The sequence below is a fragment of the Centrocercus urophasianus genome, unplaced genomic scaffold, assembly GCF_019232065.1.
Source record: "Centrocercus urophasianus isolate 14NV4802_14NV808 unplaced genomic scaffold, USGS_Curo_1.0 seq_43, whole genome shotgun sequence".
Classification (NCBI taxonomy): Eukaryota; Metazoa; Chordata; class Aves; order Galliformes; family Phasianidae; genus Centrocercus; species Centrocercus urophasianus.
The window spans coordinates 186,507-199,930 of record NW_024885011.1 but is presented as its reverse complement, the minus strand read 5'-3'; the positions used below and the strand labels follow the sequence as shown (position 1 = coordinate 199,930).

At 50.2% G+C, this 13,424-nt stretch overlaps 1 protein-coding gene across 2 annotated transcripts; it reads left to right on the top strand.

The window, feature by feature from the left end:
- Positions 1-1,203: 1,203 nt before the first annotated feature.
- On the top strand, positions 1,204-12,941 carry ELOA (elongin A). Of its 2 annotated transcripts, none has more exons than XM_042834100.1 (11): positions 1,204-1,353; positions 5,094-5,150; positions 5,772-5,890; positions 6,767-7,982; positions 9,275-9,389; positions 9,784-9,936; positions 10,347-10,444; positions 10,554-10,734; positions 11,239-11,350; positions 11,554-11,705; positions 12,252-12,941. In XM_042834100.1, the coding sequence occupies exons 1-11, from the start codon at positions 1,282-1,284 to the stop codon at positions 12,311-12,313; spliced, it is 2,337 nt and encodes a 778-aa protein (XP_042690034.1). In that variant the 5' UTR covers positions 1,204-1,281; the 3' UTR covers positions 12,314-12,941. The 2 variants fall into 2 exon arrangements, with proteins under 2 accessions (XP_042690034.1, XP_042690033.1); XM_042834099.1 differs by having other exon boundaries at positions 9,781-9,936.
- Positions 12,942-13,424: the final 483 nt, after the last annotated feature.

The window sequence follows — 13,424 nt, the reverse complement described above, 5'->3', positions numbered from 1 at the left end:
CAGTTAATATAAAATGGGATATAATTGCTGCTTCTGATTGGAATACCACTTCAGTGATAAGGGGCGTTTTTCACAGGTTAATCCTGTCTGCTGTACTAATCTAGGGGGCTGGAGTGGCATGAAGAGATTAGAGAGAACTCAGTGTAGAAAAGCTGGGCTTTTTTTCTAGTTATTCAGACTACTCTTAAAAGGCAGTAGCGTGTTATTGATCTAACAGCAAAGCAGCAGCTATCCCGGGTGATGCTGTGCATGTAGGAAATTGCACCCAGATTATTTAGTATCTAATCAATCTCCTTTAGCTGCCAATGATCCCAGCTCACGTGTGAGGAGGGTACAAGTCACAGCAAACACCAAGCTGGGAAACCACCTGGGCACTGAACTCCGGCTGCTGCTCTGCTGCCAATAATTAAAACCCACCATTTAAAAAAAAGCACCACTGCAGTGTCTCCCCGTGCCACGTTGGTGCTGTTCAGCTCACACAAACTCCGGCCTGTCCGTGGCTCGCCCGCAGGCCGGCCCTGCTCTTGCCGTGACTTCTGAGCGGTCGGTCCGAGGGAAGCAACGCAGCGCGGGGCTCTGCGGGTGAGCAGTCTTTGTCCGCACCCTTCCCGACGCAACGCCCCGATCCCCAACTGCCCCTCGCTCTGCCGTCATCAGTTCTGCGCTTCCAGCGGGCTCCGAGCTCGGCCAACCTGCCGCATCCCAGCAGCACGGGAAGGGCTGCGTTCAGGGACCGCTGCCCCGGCCGAGGCTTCGGCACTGTCAGCTCCGGGCAGTCGCCGCGAGTCAGCCCGACCGCTGCCAAGAGAGCGGCCTTAGGGAGCGGCCCGAGGCCCAGCTGCCCCCTGGCGCCCAGCAGGCACCGGGGGCACAAAGCAGCGCTGCACGTGAGCGAGTGGAGGGGCTGAGGGGCTCCCCGGGCGGCCTTTGGCCGCGGCCTCGTGCGCCGCTGGCACTCCCGCCAGCTGCGGTTCAGCGTTGGGACCCGGCGCTCGGCCCGAGCTGACGCGAGCTCCGCGTTGACCGCGGCTCTCGAGAGCCCCGCTGCCCCTCAGGAGCGCTCTGCCAGCACTCAAGATGGCGCACCCACCAGCGTCACGCCAGGCCCCAAGATGGCACCCATCGGGCTCTGCCCTCACCTGCCGTGGCCGCCTACGAAGGGGGTAGCTTCACGCAGCTTCCGCTTCCTGCCCGCAACCAAGATGGCGGCGGCCGGGAAGCGCCGTGTGGCGAGTGAGAGGTGAAGCCGCTTCCGCCGCCGCGGCCCGTCCAGTAATAAAAATGGCGGAGTCGGTGCTGGAAGTTGTGGGCCGGCTGCAGGCTCGGCTCGCGGGCAGCGCGGATCCCAAGAAGGTGACCGGGGTTCGGCGGGGTGCTGGGGGAGGGACGGGGCCGGTGCGGCCGCGAGGGGCAGGAGGTGCGGGGTCAGGGCCTGCCCGGGGCGGCGGAGCTCGGGGTCCCGGCTGTCGCTCGGGCCGCGCCCTGTCGGGCTGTCCGGGGCGGCTTGGTGCTGCTCCGTACGGGGCCGTCCCGGCCGTGCCGCCGCTGCTCGGTGCGGAGCTGGGCCTGTGGCGCGGTGGCAGTGCCCGAAGTCTCGGCCCGTCCCGGCGCTGCTCGGGGCCGCTGACAGCCGCTGTGCTCGGGGCCCCTGAGCCGCTTTCTTCATCGGGAATTGGGACCTGGAGCGGTGCTCGGGGGTTGGCGTGCTCCCAGCACGTGCTGCTCTCCCCTTCCTTGGGACGTGGCGTTTTGCCGGGCAGCATCTGTTAGGAGTGTTCTTGTAGGTGTTTGGGTCACGTTTCCTTTCGTTCAGCGTGAGGACGGCAGCAGCTCTGTGCTGATCCGGGTTTATCCTGGGCACGCACCCACGGAGTGCCCAACCGTCTAGGCTGAGCACGGGGAGCTCTGCCTCTTGTCTGGCTCAGTTTGGGGCTGCCAGTCCCTTTCTCACTCCCCTTCCTCTCTCCCTCCACCTCAGCCAACACCAGAGCGGAGTGGAACTGCCAGAGCCCTGCATACTGAGATGGAGCTGGGGAGGCTGAGCTCTGTGTGCCTGGATTGTGAGCTGGCTGTGTGAGCAGTGTCAGCTCCTGGTTCCTGACCCCGCTGTAGTTGTGCAGCAAGAGCTGCCTGTTTGCTGCTTGGGCCCTGCGAGGCATCAGTCAGCACTCTGCGGGCTGCTGTCTCCTGTAGCACTGCAATGTGAACTCATTCCTTTCTGTGCTGCTCCAGTGCAAGGGGAGGAGAGATGTTAAGCGTTAGCTAGCTGCTACTGGCTGCAGTTGTATTGTTAATCCTTTCCAGCTCCTCAGGAGAAAGGACCTGTAACCTGTACTTGCTGCTTTCTGGTACCTTTCCAATAGCATCCAGGGAGATGTTTGCCTTTCTTGTGATGTCAGCTGTGCTGTTCCCTTGTCTTGTAGAGGCTTCTGCTGTTTCTATCACAATTCAGTAGCAGGCACAGCTTTACTGTGTCAGAAAGACAGAGCCACAGAGCTGCACTCGTCACAACCCCGATAATAAAAGTGTTGTTGGAGATACTGCAGTGGAGTGAAGCTAGAATATAGCCAGGGTGGCCTTGAGGATAATAGGAGGAGTTTTCCCTTGGCATGTACTCTCACACTGCCATTTTTATTAATATGAAGCAAACTCTCTAAGAAGGTGATCAGCTTAGAGAGGTGCTTTGTTTCAATATCACCCTGTTCTACTCTTTTCTATCCAGCACAAGGTCCACCTTCCTCTCCTTTCATCACAGTAATCACAGAAACGCCAGGGTTGGAAAAGACCTTCAAGATCATCCCGTCCAGCCATCCAGTTATCACCAATAGTTCTCACTAAACCACATCCCTCAATAAAAAATCCAAACGTTCCTCGAACACCTCCAGGGTCGGTGACTCCACCGCCTTCCTGGGCAGCCCATTGCAGTGCCTGACCACTCTTTCAGATAAGCAGTATTTCCTGACATCCAGCCTAAATCTCCCCTGGTGCAGCTTGAAACCATTCCCTCCAGTCCTATCACCAGTTACACGAGAGAAGAGGCCAAACCCGAGCTCACTGCAGCCTCCCTTCAGGCAGTTACAGAGAGCAGTGAGGTCTCCCCTGAGCTCCTCTTCTCCAGACTGAACATTCCCAGCTCCTTCAGCCTCTCCTCATCAGCCCTCTGCTCCAGACCCTTCCCCAGCTTTGGTGCCCTTCTTTCAACCCGCTCCAGGGCCTCGATGTCTTTCTTGCAGTGAGGGGCCCAAAACTGAACACAGCACTCGAGGTGCGGCCTCAGCAGAGCTGGATACAGGGGAACAGTGACTTCCCTGTTCCTGATGGCAACACTGTTTCTGATGCAAGCCAGGATCCCATTGGCCTTCTTGGCCACTCGGGCACACTGCTGGCTTGTGTTCAGCCGAGCATCAATCAACACCCCAGGTCCATTTCCTCTACACCGTCTTTCAGCCACTCTGCCCCAAGCCTGTAGCATTGCCCAGCGTTGTTGTGGCCAAAGTGCAGGATCCGGCATTTGGATTTCGTGCCCGCTCCCTTCCAGCAAGCTCTTTGTGCATCAGTCCAAACTGCTGTGTTGCTGAAGGGATCCTGGCTGGGAGGGCTCTGTCCTCACCATTAGCATTGCTGCACTGAGCTGGATTGTGGCCACAGAGCCTCTGCTGGTTCCGTGTCCCCACCTGCAAGTGAGTCTGTTCAGCAGCAGTGCTGGTGAAGAACTGGTGGCCCTGGAGTGCTGAAGGGACAGTGGGATTCCTGGCTCAATGGGTTTCTGCTTTTCTGGTCCTTGAGGAAGGTGGAGGACTGTGTTATCTGCACCAGGGCCTCTGAGCCCGTAGCTGCAGGCACGGAGTGGAATTGCTGCTTGGATATACAAGAGCAGATCTGGAACTGCTGCATCCTCCTTGGCACCCTAACTTGAGTGCTGAAAAATGCCATGATGCTGGTATTGGAGTGTATAACTCTTCCAGAACAAGGAGAAGACCTAATCCTTTGCTCATAGTAATGAAGTCCTACGTATGACCAGTGGGGCAGTGGTTTGTGGTGAATAGGATCCATACTGTCATTGTGCTTAAGTGAGGTGGGCTCTTTTCTCTGTTGGTTCTTCAAATACGCAAAAAGAATTTATTTCCTTCAAAAAGAGCAGAGCTTCCTGAGCCTCTGGGTTCTTGTGTGGTGTAAGCAGGGTGATGGGAGCTGCTTAGGTTGACGGTACTGATTTCAGCACGAGTACAATGCTTTAAGGAGATGTTCTGGATCGAGGCAGCCCTTTGTATGGCGTATGCACAAAGATGGTCGTAGAGGTGCCACAATAATGGGAATGCTGACAATTTTGCTCTGGCTGTAGCTGTGGGAGATAATACAAGAAGTGGTGGTGCTATTAGGTCTGTGCTGTTGCTAAAAAGCCTCTGTGCATCGCAGTGAGGTGATGCCAAGCACCAGTACTGCTCCATTTATGCCCACGCTGCCCAGCCCCACAGTCAGTGAGTGGGTTTGGGGAAAGGCATGAAGAGAGTGGGGCTGGAGGCAGCAGTTCTGGAGGGATTGGTTGGTTTTTCAAGTGGTGTCTGAGAGGGGAGAGGCTGTCTGCAAACTGGCCCGGGGAGGTTCTGCAGGGAGATGAGGATTCTGTGCATCCTCAGGAACATCTGAAAGGCTTTCTTCGGTGTCTGGTTTGCAGAAGCTGATGAAGTTATCTCCTTTATTTAATTTGTCTCTCCCTTGCAAAGGGATGCACTTCTCAGGGCCACTTCTGAGAGTTAGAAGTTTCTAAGTCTTTCCTTCAGCTTCTTGTGCCTCAGGGCTGTGTAATGGCTTTGCTACTAATACTGTAAGGCAAAGTTAAGTTGCAGTTCTCTGTAAAGAAAGAATTTGTACTTTAGTAAGTTTAAGATTTTTCAGGTGGCCCTCATTGGCCAAGTGGCAGTAACTTCTTTGCAGCTGGCCCTCAAGTTTGGCTTCTTAGGGGCTTGACGTGGAGCAAGGTAACAGCTGTCTGCCACCTGCATCTTTCTAACTAGCTTTTGCAGAGCTTCCCTTTCTAATCATAGTGCGTTTCGGTCTGACAAGTCTGAATGCTGTCCTCCTTGCCTCTGCAGCTGCTGAAGAGTCTGAAGAAGCTGTCTGAGCTGCCCATCACAGTTGACATTCTTGTGGTAAGAGCTGTGAAATCTCTTGTGCTTTCAAGTCTGTCAAGCTACACAATCTATCTGCTAGAAAAATGCTGCTTTCTGGAGCAGAATATGCTGTCTGAACCAGCTGCTCCAATGTGAAGTCATAGACATGGCTGGGATGAAACTCTAGAATTCCCGGTTACAGAGAGGATCTCAGCCCTTCCTCTGGGTGTGAAGCAGTGCAGGACAGGTGGTGGTGCTCAGCTCTTCCCGAGATTAACGGTTGCTCAGGATTTGCGAGTCGGAACAGTTCCTAATGGTGACTGAAGCAGCATCGCATTAGGAGCTGCAAATCTTTGGAACTATTAGTGACCAACTTCTGCCTTCAAGCAGTTATGGTAAATAATACCTTGGTTTATTAAGCCAATTAAGTAACTTTTGACTTAAAACAGAGTTACGTCTTCACTAATTTACAGTGCTGTAGCAAGCTATACAGTGTCTGCTGGACACACAGTGCGCTACGTGTGGTTTGCTGTTGGATTAAGGAGGCTCACTTTGACCTCGAACTCGTAGGTAGCAGGCTAACTTTGCAGGAAGCTCTGTGGGGCTGTGAGTGCTGACTGCTTTGCTGAGATTAGTTTTTATCTTTTCTTTCTCCTGAAGGAGACAGGCGTTGGAAAGACAGTGAACAGCTTACGGAAGCATGAGCTGGTGGGAGACTTTGCCAAGAACCTTGTTGCCAGGTGGAAGAAGCTGGTGCCGGTCTCCCAGGAGGCAGATAGGTGAGTAAACCTGCTCAGTTATGGAAAAGTTGCTTTTTTTTATTTTATTTTTTTTTAATTTTTGCAGTGCAGATTACAAACTACTCTGATCATGGAAACAAATGAAGGCTCTGGAAAAACTTGTAACACAGTGTGCTCTGTGGGGCATCTGCCTTGTTTTGGAACAAACCTCCTCCCTGTCCTCACCACAGTGTTGAGTTGCTGACGGCTGCAGTTCAGAATGAAGGCAGGGACCAACCTCCAAGAAACTGCAGTTTGATGAAAAGATTATCAGTAGCAGCCAAGAAAGGGCTTCTAATGAAGCAAGAGATGTAATCAGTTCGCTTCCCACTCAAGATGCCAAAGAGAGGAAGTTTTAGGCCCAAGTAAAGGAAGTGGCTTGCTTTGAAAGAAGAGTTCTGTGTGTACAGATGCCACAGAAACTGAAGCTAATGCTGGCACTATGTAGCCATGTGCTGATTCCAGCAAGATCGGGATGTAGATCTGGATGGTAAAGATTCAGGTACTCATGATAACCTTGATGGCAGTGGTTTCCCTTCTGCTTTAATGAGTGAACTGGGAGCTCCTGTTTCCTTACACACCGTGCAGCCAGGAGTATATGACACAGAGACATCTCTGTACACCTTTGCCTCCACTTGCCCAGTGAACTGTGAAGTTTTTAGTCCTTATAAAAATGCTTAATTCCTATGAAAGAAATGTGGTTCCTAAATCCCTGAATGTTGCTGTGCTAGGGAGAGTTTTGGTATTCTTGCCACAAAGCTTCCAAATGCAATTTTAGTCCTCTGTAAGAGATTCCCATCCATATTGCCCACGGGGAGTGACTCCATTCATACTGGGAAGTTTCAGTCTAAGTAATTTGTTTTCTCGTCCTTTTAGAAATAATCTAGATTCTGAAGATTGTGACTATGAGAGGAGCAGCTCAAGGAAAAGACAAGCACCTTCTCCCCAGGAGGATGAGGAACATGACCAGGACTACTCAGAGCCTTTCCAGCCTTCCTGCAGCCAGCTCTACAGCCCAGATCATAGAGAAAAGAAATCCAAAAGGTATTTAGGGCCTGAGAAATCTAATGAGGCTTATGGTTGTAGCAGCCAAGAGGATAAGAGATGGGACAGATCTTCCCCAGTGCTCTCTTCAGATCAGGAGTACTCGGACTATGGACAAGCTGTGTCACCTGAGCCAAGTGAGAGCCCTCAGGATACGTACACAGACCCTTATGCCTCTGACGAGCAGGAAGAACCAACAGTGTTTCATCATAAAGCCAGTAAGGGCCATGGCTTTCAGGAGAAGCTGGGGGAAAGCTGGGAGAGGAACCCTGGTGATCTCCACGACAAAGGGAATGCGAGTGGAAGCAAAGAGCACAAGTCTTCTCACAAGGAGAAGCAGCGATCTGATGGCCGAGGGGAGAACAAAACCTCTGCCTTCAGCCCTGACAAATTGCACAAGACCTCTTTTAAAGAGCATCTCCGAGAAAGCCCTGTGGTAGGGGGCAGCAAGGAAAAGCACAGGATGTCAGATGGCACTAAGAAGGAGAAAAACCGAGAAAATAGCTCTTCCAGAAAAGAGAAGCTGCACGTGCAGCCACGCTTGGAAGAGTCTGTGGACAACCACACTAAGAAGCGAAAACATCAGAACTCTGAAAAAAGCAAAGTGGGGAAGTCCAAGCCAAGCCTGGAGACTTCTAACACAGAGCGGGAGAAACACAAAGGTGAGAGTGACTCCTCAAATAGGATTAAGGAAAAGGGGACTTCTGGGAGCTTAAAAACATCTGAGGGGAAGCACAAAGCCTCTGAGTTGGACAAAAAATCTACTGACTTGTCCTCGAGTTTTGGGGACGGGGAAGTGGAGGATGAGTTTGAACAACCTACTATGTCTTTTGAGTCATACCTCAGCTATGACCAGCCCCAGAAAAAGAAAAAGAAAGTGGCCAAACCCTCTGCGTCAGCTGGGGAGAAAGATCAAGGGCACAGCAAACAGAATGGATCCAAAGCCAGCACCAAGAGCTCCAGCTCGAGTCGCAAGAGCCCAAGCCACAAGCGGACAAATGAGAAAAAAGCAGAGAAGAAACAAGCAGAGCCTCCTAAACCAAACAGGGTAAGGTTTTGCTCGCTTTCAGATCCTTCAAAGAAGTTGGGATCAGCTGCCCTTAGTCCTCTGCTATCCGGGGCTTTCTGGCTTTCCCTGGTGTGTGCTGGGCTGCCCTGAATCAGGCTGTGCTCGAGGTGTGTCATCAGTGCAGTCGGTGACCCCAGGCTCCTGCTGGGACGTGCTGTGTCTCACCCACCTGCTGCAGGACAGCCCCACAGGCACCCATGTGTGCTGCTGGGGTGGAACTCTGCTGGAGCTGTGAGTGGAGGGGGAGGGAAAAGGAAGTTCAATAGCCAGAATTCAACTGTTTCGAAAACAAGGGAAGTAAGAGAGACTACTTTCAGGCAAATACTCATAAGAAAACCTAAGTGTGAAACACTTCTTTAACAATGTCTCTAGTTATGAATAAACTTAGAACTTTGCCTAATATGCAATGGCATCTCTGCCTCCTAGAGAGGTTCCCAAGTCTTTTGCTCAATTCTGATCTCAATAGATAACTTTTTTTTCTTTGTCAATACTGTAGTTTTATTAACTGAATGTGTTGGGCCCCAGGAATCGGGGAGAGATGGGAGAATTGGTGCTACAGTGCAGCTTATTCTAGAAGCCTGAACTTCCTTTGTGAAAGCTTGGAAAAAAAGTTATGTTTCTGTATATATTCATTGCCTCACAGATGCCAGTTGCCTATGTAAGTAGGGAGTACTGTGTAAAAGCCATTGCTACTTTCTTTTTACTTGACTTTGAAACGCTTCTCCTCAACCGGTGCTCTTATAATCCTAACAGCATTTTACAATCCTACCTTGCCATTCATTCTGATGTTTCTTATAGCAGTTCAAGACTTTCCCCCAGTTTGATGTTCCCGTCTGTTCCATCACAGCTGAATCTTTTGCAGGAGTGCGGAAGGACAAAAGGAGACATCACAGATTAGGAAGTGTTTGAGGTCAAGGAGGTGTTTCTGTCTCCTTTTCTGTGCTGTTTTTTCCTTCAGTTCTTTGCATTGTTAATCTGATCTGGGTTCTCAACAGAGCCCTTTAGTAGTGAACTTAATGGGCTAAAGGCATAGATGTCTCTTATTAGGGGGTGCTGAGTAATTTGGATCCCGAATTTTGGTTTCTGTGTATTTGGCAGCTTAGCTAGTCATGGCAACGTGGCCGAAGTGTAGCTTCCTCCTATTTCCTGGTGCAAGCTGATCATCATTGTGGCTTATTGGCAGTGCCAAACAAAAAGCAATTCGGTGCTGTTTGTACACTGGCAGGATGTAACGTTCTCAGCTTAGTTGCATATACATCCTTTCCTTCCAGATGCTGATAGATGTGGTGCCAACCTTACCAGACATCCCACTGCCCCCAATCCAGGCCAACTACCGCCCTCTTCCCTCCATTGAGTCCATTACCTGCTCCCAGACAAAAAGGAAAGGTACGTTGGGCAGGAAAAGGGGTTTGTAATGGGCTACAGACACTGGTAGCAGGAGGTGGCAGGAATGCATGCAGGCTGGGTTCTGCTCTCTTTACGCTGGGATCTTGTGTCCTGCCTTGATGTCTGGAGCCTTTCAGAAAAAGGTGTTTGTTTTTTATGTCCCCCCCCATGTGCTCTAACTGAAATGAGGAAGATCCTTTGCTGACCCTTCCTGAGCTTGAGCTCTGGAATTGCCCTTCCTGAATTGGGTGGCATTTTGCAAGTCTCCTGGAGAGGACTTTGGTTCTCTGGGCTTCTTCGGGAAATTCTGGCTTGTGTCTCCCATGCCATTTGTCAGGGTGATCTCTTGGTTTCTCTGTTTCCTTCTTACTCCAAGTCTTGCTTTCCACAGCAGTGTCCTCACCAGTTGAAGAGAGCGAGGCAGGATTTATAGGTCGCCGGTTGAATTCGAAGATGCAAGTGTATTCAGGCTCTAAAACTGCCTACCTCCCAAAGATGATGACTTTGCATGAGCAGTGTATCAGAGTCCTTAGTAACAACATTGACTGTAAGTAGTTTTCCAGGTCTGTGTCAGTTGTATTGCCGTGTAGATTTATGTAACTCTGTCCCCACTGAAGTCCTGGTCAATTCTTTTTCTGTATCCCAGTCACTAGGCAAGCTGTGTAACAGGGGAGAGATCTCCCTGAAAGCTCTGGTGCTGCAGGAGTCAGTAGCGCAGCACGTTGTAAGGAATGATTAAAGTACTGGAAATACTGGTAAACAGAGCTCTGCACAGGAACTTTTTATCTTGGAGCTGTTGGTGCCTAATGACTCGCTGGAAGTACTGCACCCTAGTTCCTTTTTCCTTCCCCATGAATTGTGCAGCAGCATGCAGCATTGCTGTTTTTTCAGGGTCTCAAGCCCTATCTTTGGCAAGGAAGGAGGAGGATAAATACTGTGCATCTTGCTTCTTTCTAGCAATCTATGAAGTGGGTGGTGTCCCTTTCTCAGTGCTGGAGCCAGTGTTGGAGAAATGCACCCCAGAGCAGCTGTACCGCATTGAGGAATGTAATCACGTGAGTGCCTGGGTCTGGGGAAGGGATGCTGATGTCTGGATGTGGATAGATGTGCTAAGAGACAAGGAAATGAAGGTGTCAGGAACAACCTCTGCTTACATTGTTTCAGGTCCTAATTGAGGAAACAGATCAACTATGGCATAATCACTGTCTTAGAGACTTCAAGAATGAGAAGCCAGAAGAATTTGAGTCCTGGCGGGAGATGTACCTCCGACTTCACGACGCTCGAGAGCAGAGGCTGCTCATGCTGGCGCGGAACATAGGCTCAGCTCATGCTAACAAACCTAAAGGTAATGAAGGGCTGAATGACTGAGGAGCCAGACAGGTCTGGGAAGGATGCCTAGGGGAAGTCTGTGTGAGAAAGGTCTTTAGGAGTGGCTAGTTTGAATCCAATGCAATGTAAAAGTTGCTCAACTCCGTTCCTTGTGGTAGCACTCACTTAACAGCTTAGTCTGTAGATCTCTTCCGTGGTGTTGCGGACCTGTATTGTACGGGCAGAATAGCTGCTGAGACAACCCTTGTGACTTCTTTATGCTAGGATTTAAGAATATCAGGGTGGGATAAAACATCCGTCCTTTCGTTGGTGAGTATAGTGAGAACTGCTGGCCCAATCAGTCAGTTTTACCACAGCCAACCCTGTGACTGCAGGAGGTTCGGACCAAAGGGAGTAGGCTGTCTACTGAGCTTTGCAACAGATGAACTGCAGAAATGTGTCTGGAGCTTGCTGCAATAAGGCAAATACCCAAAAGCTTTCTTTTTGGATCTAAGCACTGTTTTCCTCTGGCCACCTACAGGTAGAGTGGCCAAAATGGCCTTTGTGAACTCTACAGTGAAGCCCCCTCGGGATGTACGGAGAAGACAAGAGAAGTTTGGAACTGGAGGTGCTCTTGTGCCAGAGAGAACCAAGTAAGTGTTTCTCGGTAGCATTTGTGTGAAACTTGTGGCTGTAATGGCTTTTTTCTTACGGGGAAGAATGGAGATCCTAGTTAGTGCTGGCTTTGTGTGATAAAAGACATGTTAGTATTAACAAATGTGGCTCATTTGTCTGATGAACTGCATCAAACTGCCGTGATGCCTTTACTGAAATACCTGCCCTGTCTTTGTTTCAGAATAAAACCAGTCCTCTACACATCTGGCAAAAGCCATGCTCGCGTGAGCGAGGAGCGGTCCTATGATGGGCCCAGCACTAGCAGTGCCCATTCTGTCCCATCATCAGGCAGCACCTTCTCATCCTATGACCCTAGGAAGCCACCAGTGAAGAGTAAGTACAAGCTGCAGAGCATCTGTGGTCTCCTATAGCTTCTCCTTTGCACATGGATGAATTGACTTTCTGCTGCAAGAGAAGTCCGGGCTGTGGGGGAGGGTCGAGAGCCGTCCTCTCCCTGTGGAGAGGATAGTGAAGTCAGTTTAAACTTCTTGCACAAGAAGAAGCACAGGGAAAATCTGGAGGTGCAGGGTCGGGATGTGGGGCCTGGAGTTTGCTTTGGGCTCTCTGGAGGTCCTGGCAGTATTTAAGAAAGCTGCTGTGCTCCACTCTTTGTTTGCTTCACCTGCTTGCCCTTTCCCTTGTGCTGTCTTTGTTCCATCCAGCTGCTTGTAATAAGGAAAAGCTCACTCTTTTCAGAAGAAGGCAGTGAGTTTACTGAAGATGTGTGGGCCCTCCTCTGTCCGTGACCTGAAAATAAGATGGGCACTGCAGGTCTTCATTGGCCAGGGCTGCAGCTCTGAATCACTTCCTGCTTTCTTGTCTGTAACCTCTGCTTTAACGTTGATTTTTGTTTATTCTTTTTTTCCTCCTGTTTTGCAGAAATTGCACCCATGATGGCAAAGACTATCAAAGCTTTCAAAAACAGGTTCTCTAGGAGATAGGTTGGAAGCACAGAGCTGGGATTTTTCTCTTTCGTGGGGGAGTGGCACTGATGGGGGAGAAGGTACCAAAACAGCCCAAGTCCTTTGAACTCTGCGGAGGCTGCAGCTGCTGGGAGAGACTTTGATCTGCACAAAATGACAGCACAGTATTTTATCTTTTATTCTCATCCCTTCTCCCTAACCTCCTGTTTCTGGCCTTGTCTTCTCTCTAAAGAAAGATGTACAGGATCTCCAGATGTGAGAAAATGTGAAGTCTTGGCACCTGCTGAGAGTAGAAAATCCAGAGACTATTTACTATTTAACCTCTTAATAAATTATGAAATGGTTTTAATTAATTCTTCACCCCTCAAGCCCACTGGTACTATTTATGTCGCTTCCAGTAGTCTCCCCCCTCCCAGCCCAGCAGAAGGGCAGGCCCTGGCTGCACTGGCAGGAATCTGTCCGAATGGGAGATGCTTCTCAAAGGATCCTGTCCTTGTAGCCTGATACCTGCTGGGCCCGGAGTCCCACCCGGACTCTGGGACAGGTGGCACTGGTTACCCTTCTGCTCAACAGTCCATTGGCAAGCAGATCAGGTCCTGAGGCTTTGCTCTCTAATCGTGTAACTTAATAAAATCTTAGCTCTTGACCTCTTCTCTGCTGTTACTGTAGATCTTGAACAGATGCTTATGTTGCTGGTCAGGGATGCCAGGAGCCACTGAGGACTCTTTGCTGCTGCTGCTGTTTTCTGCTGGCTACTGGGAATAAAAAGACGAAGGGTTTGAGGAGAAGTTTTACTGTGCACCAAGGGGTATTTTTCCTTTTCATTTTAAGGGAGTGGACTTTGTCTGCCTCTGGAATTAAAAATAGTTTTTAGACATCATTGAAGGCACTGCTTTGCCTCTTTTAATGGTAAGAAGGAATATTTTTATCTTGTTTTCTGTGTGGAACTGGGAAGGTTTGTTTCCAGTTGGAGGCTGGTGCTCAAATCTTGTCCTTCCCCTGTGTGTTCTCCTCTGCCCAACTTCAGAAGGAGTGAGGATTTTAGTCTTAGAATCTGGAACCACTTGTTTGAAAGAACTGCATCATGGAATGTGTTGGTTTTAATGTGCACGTGCTTCATGGCAGGAGC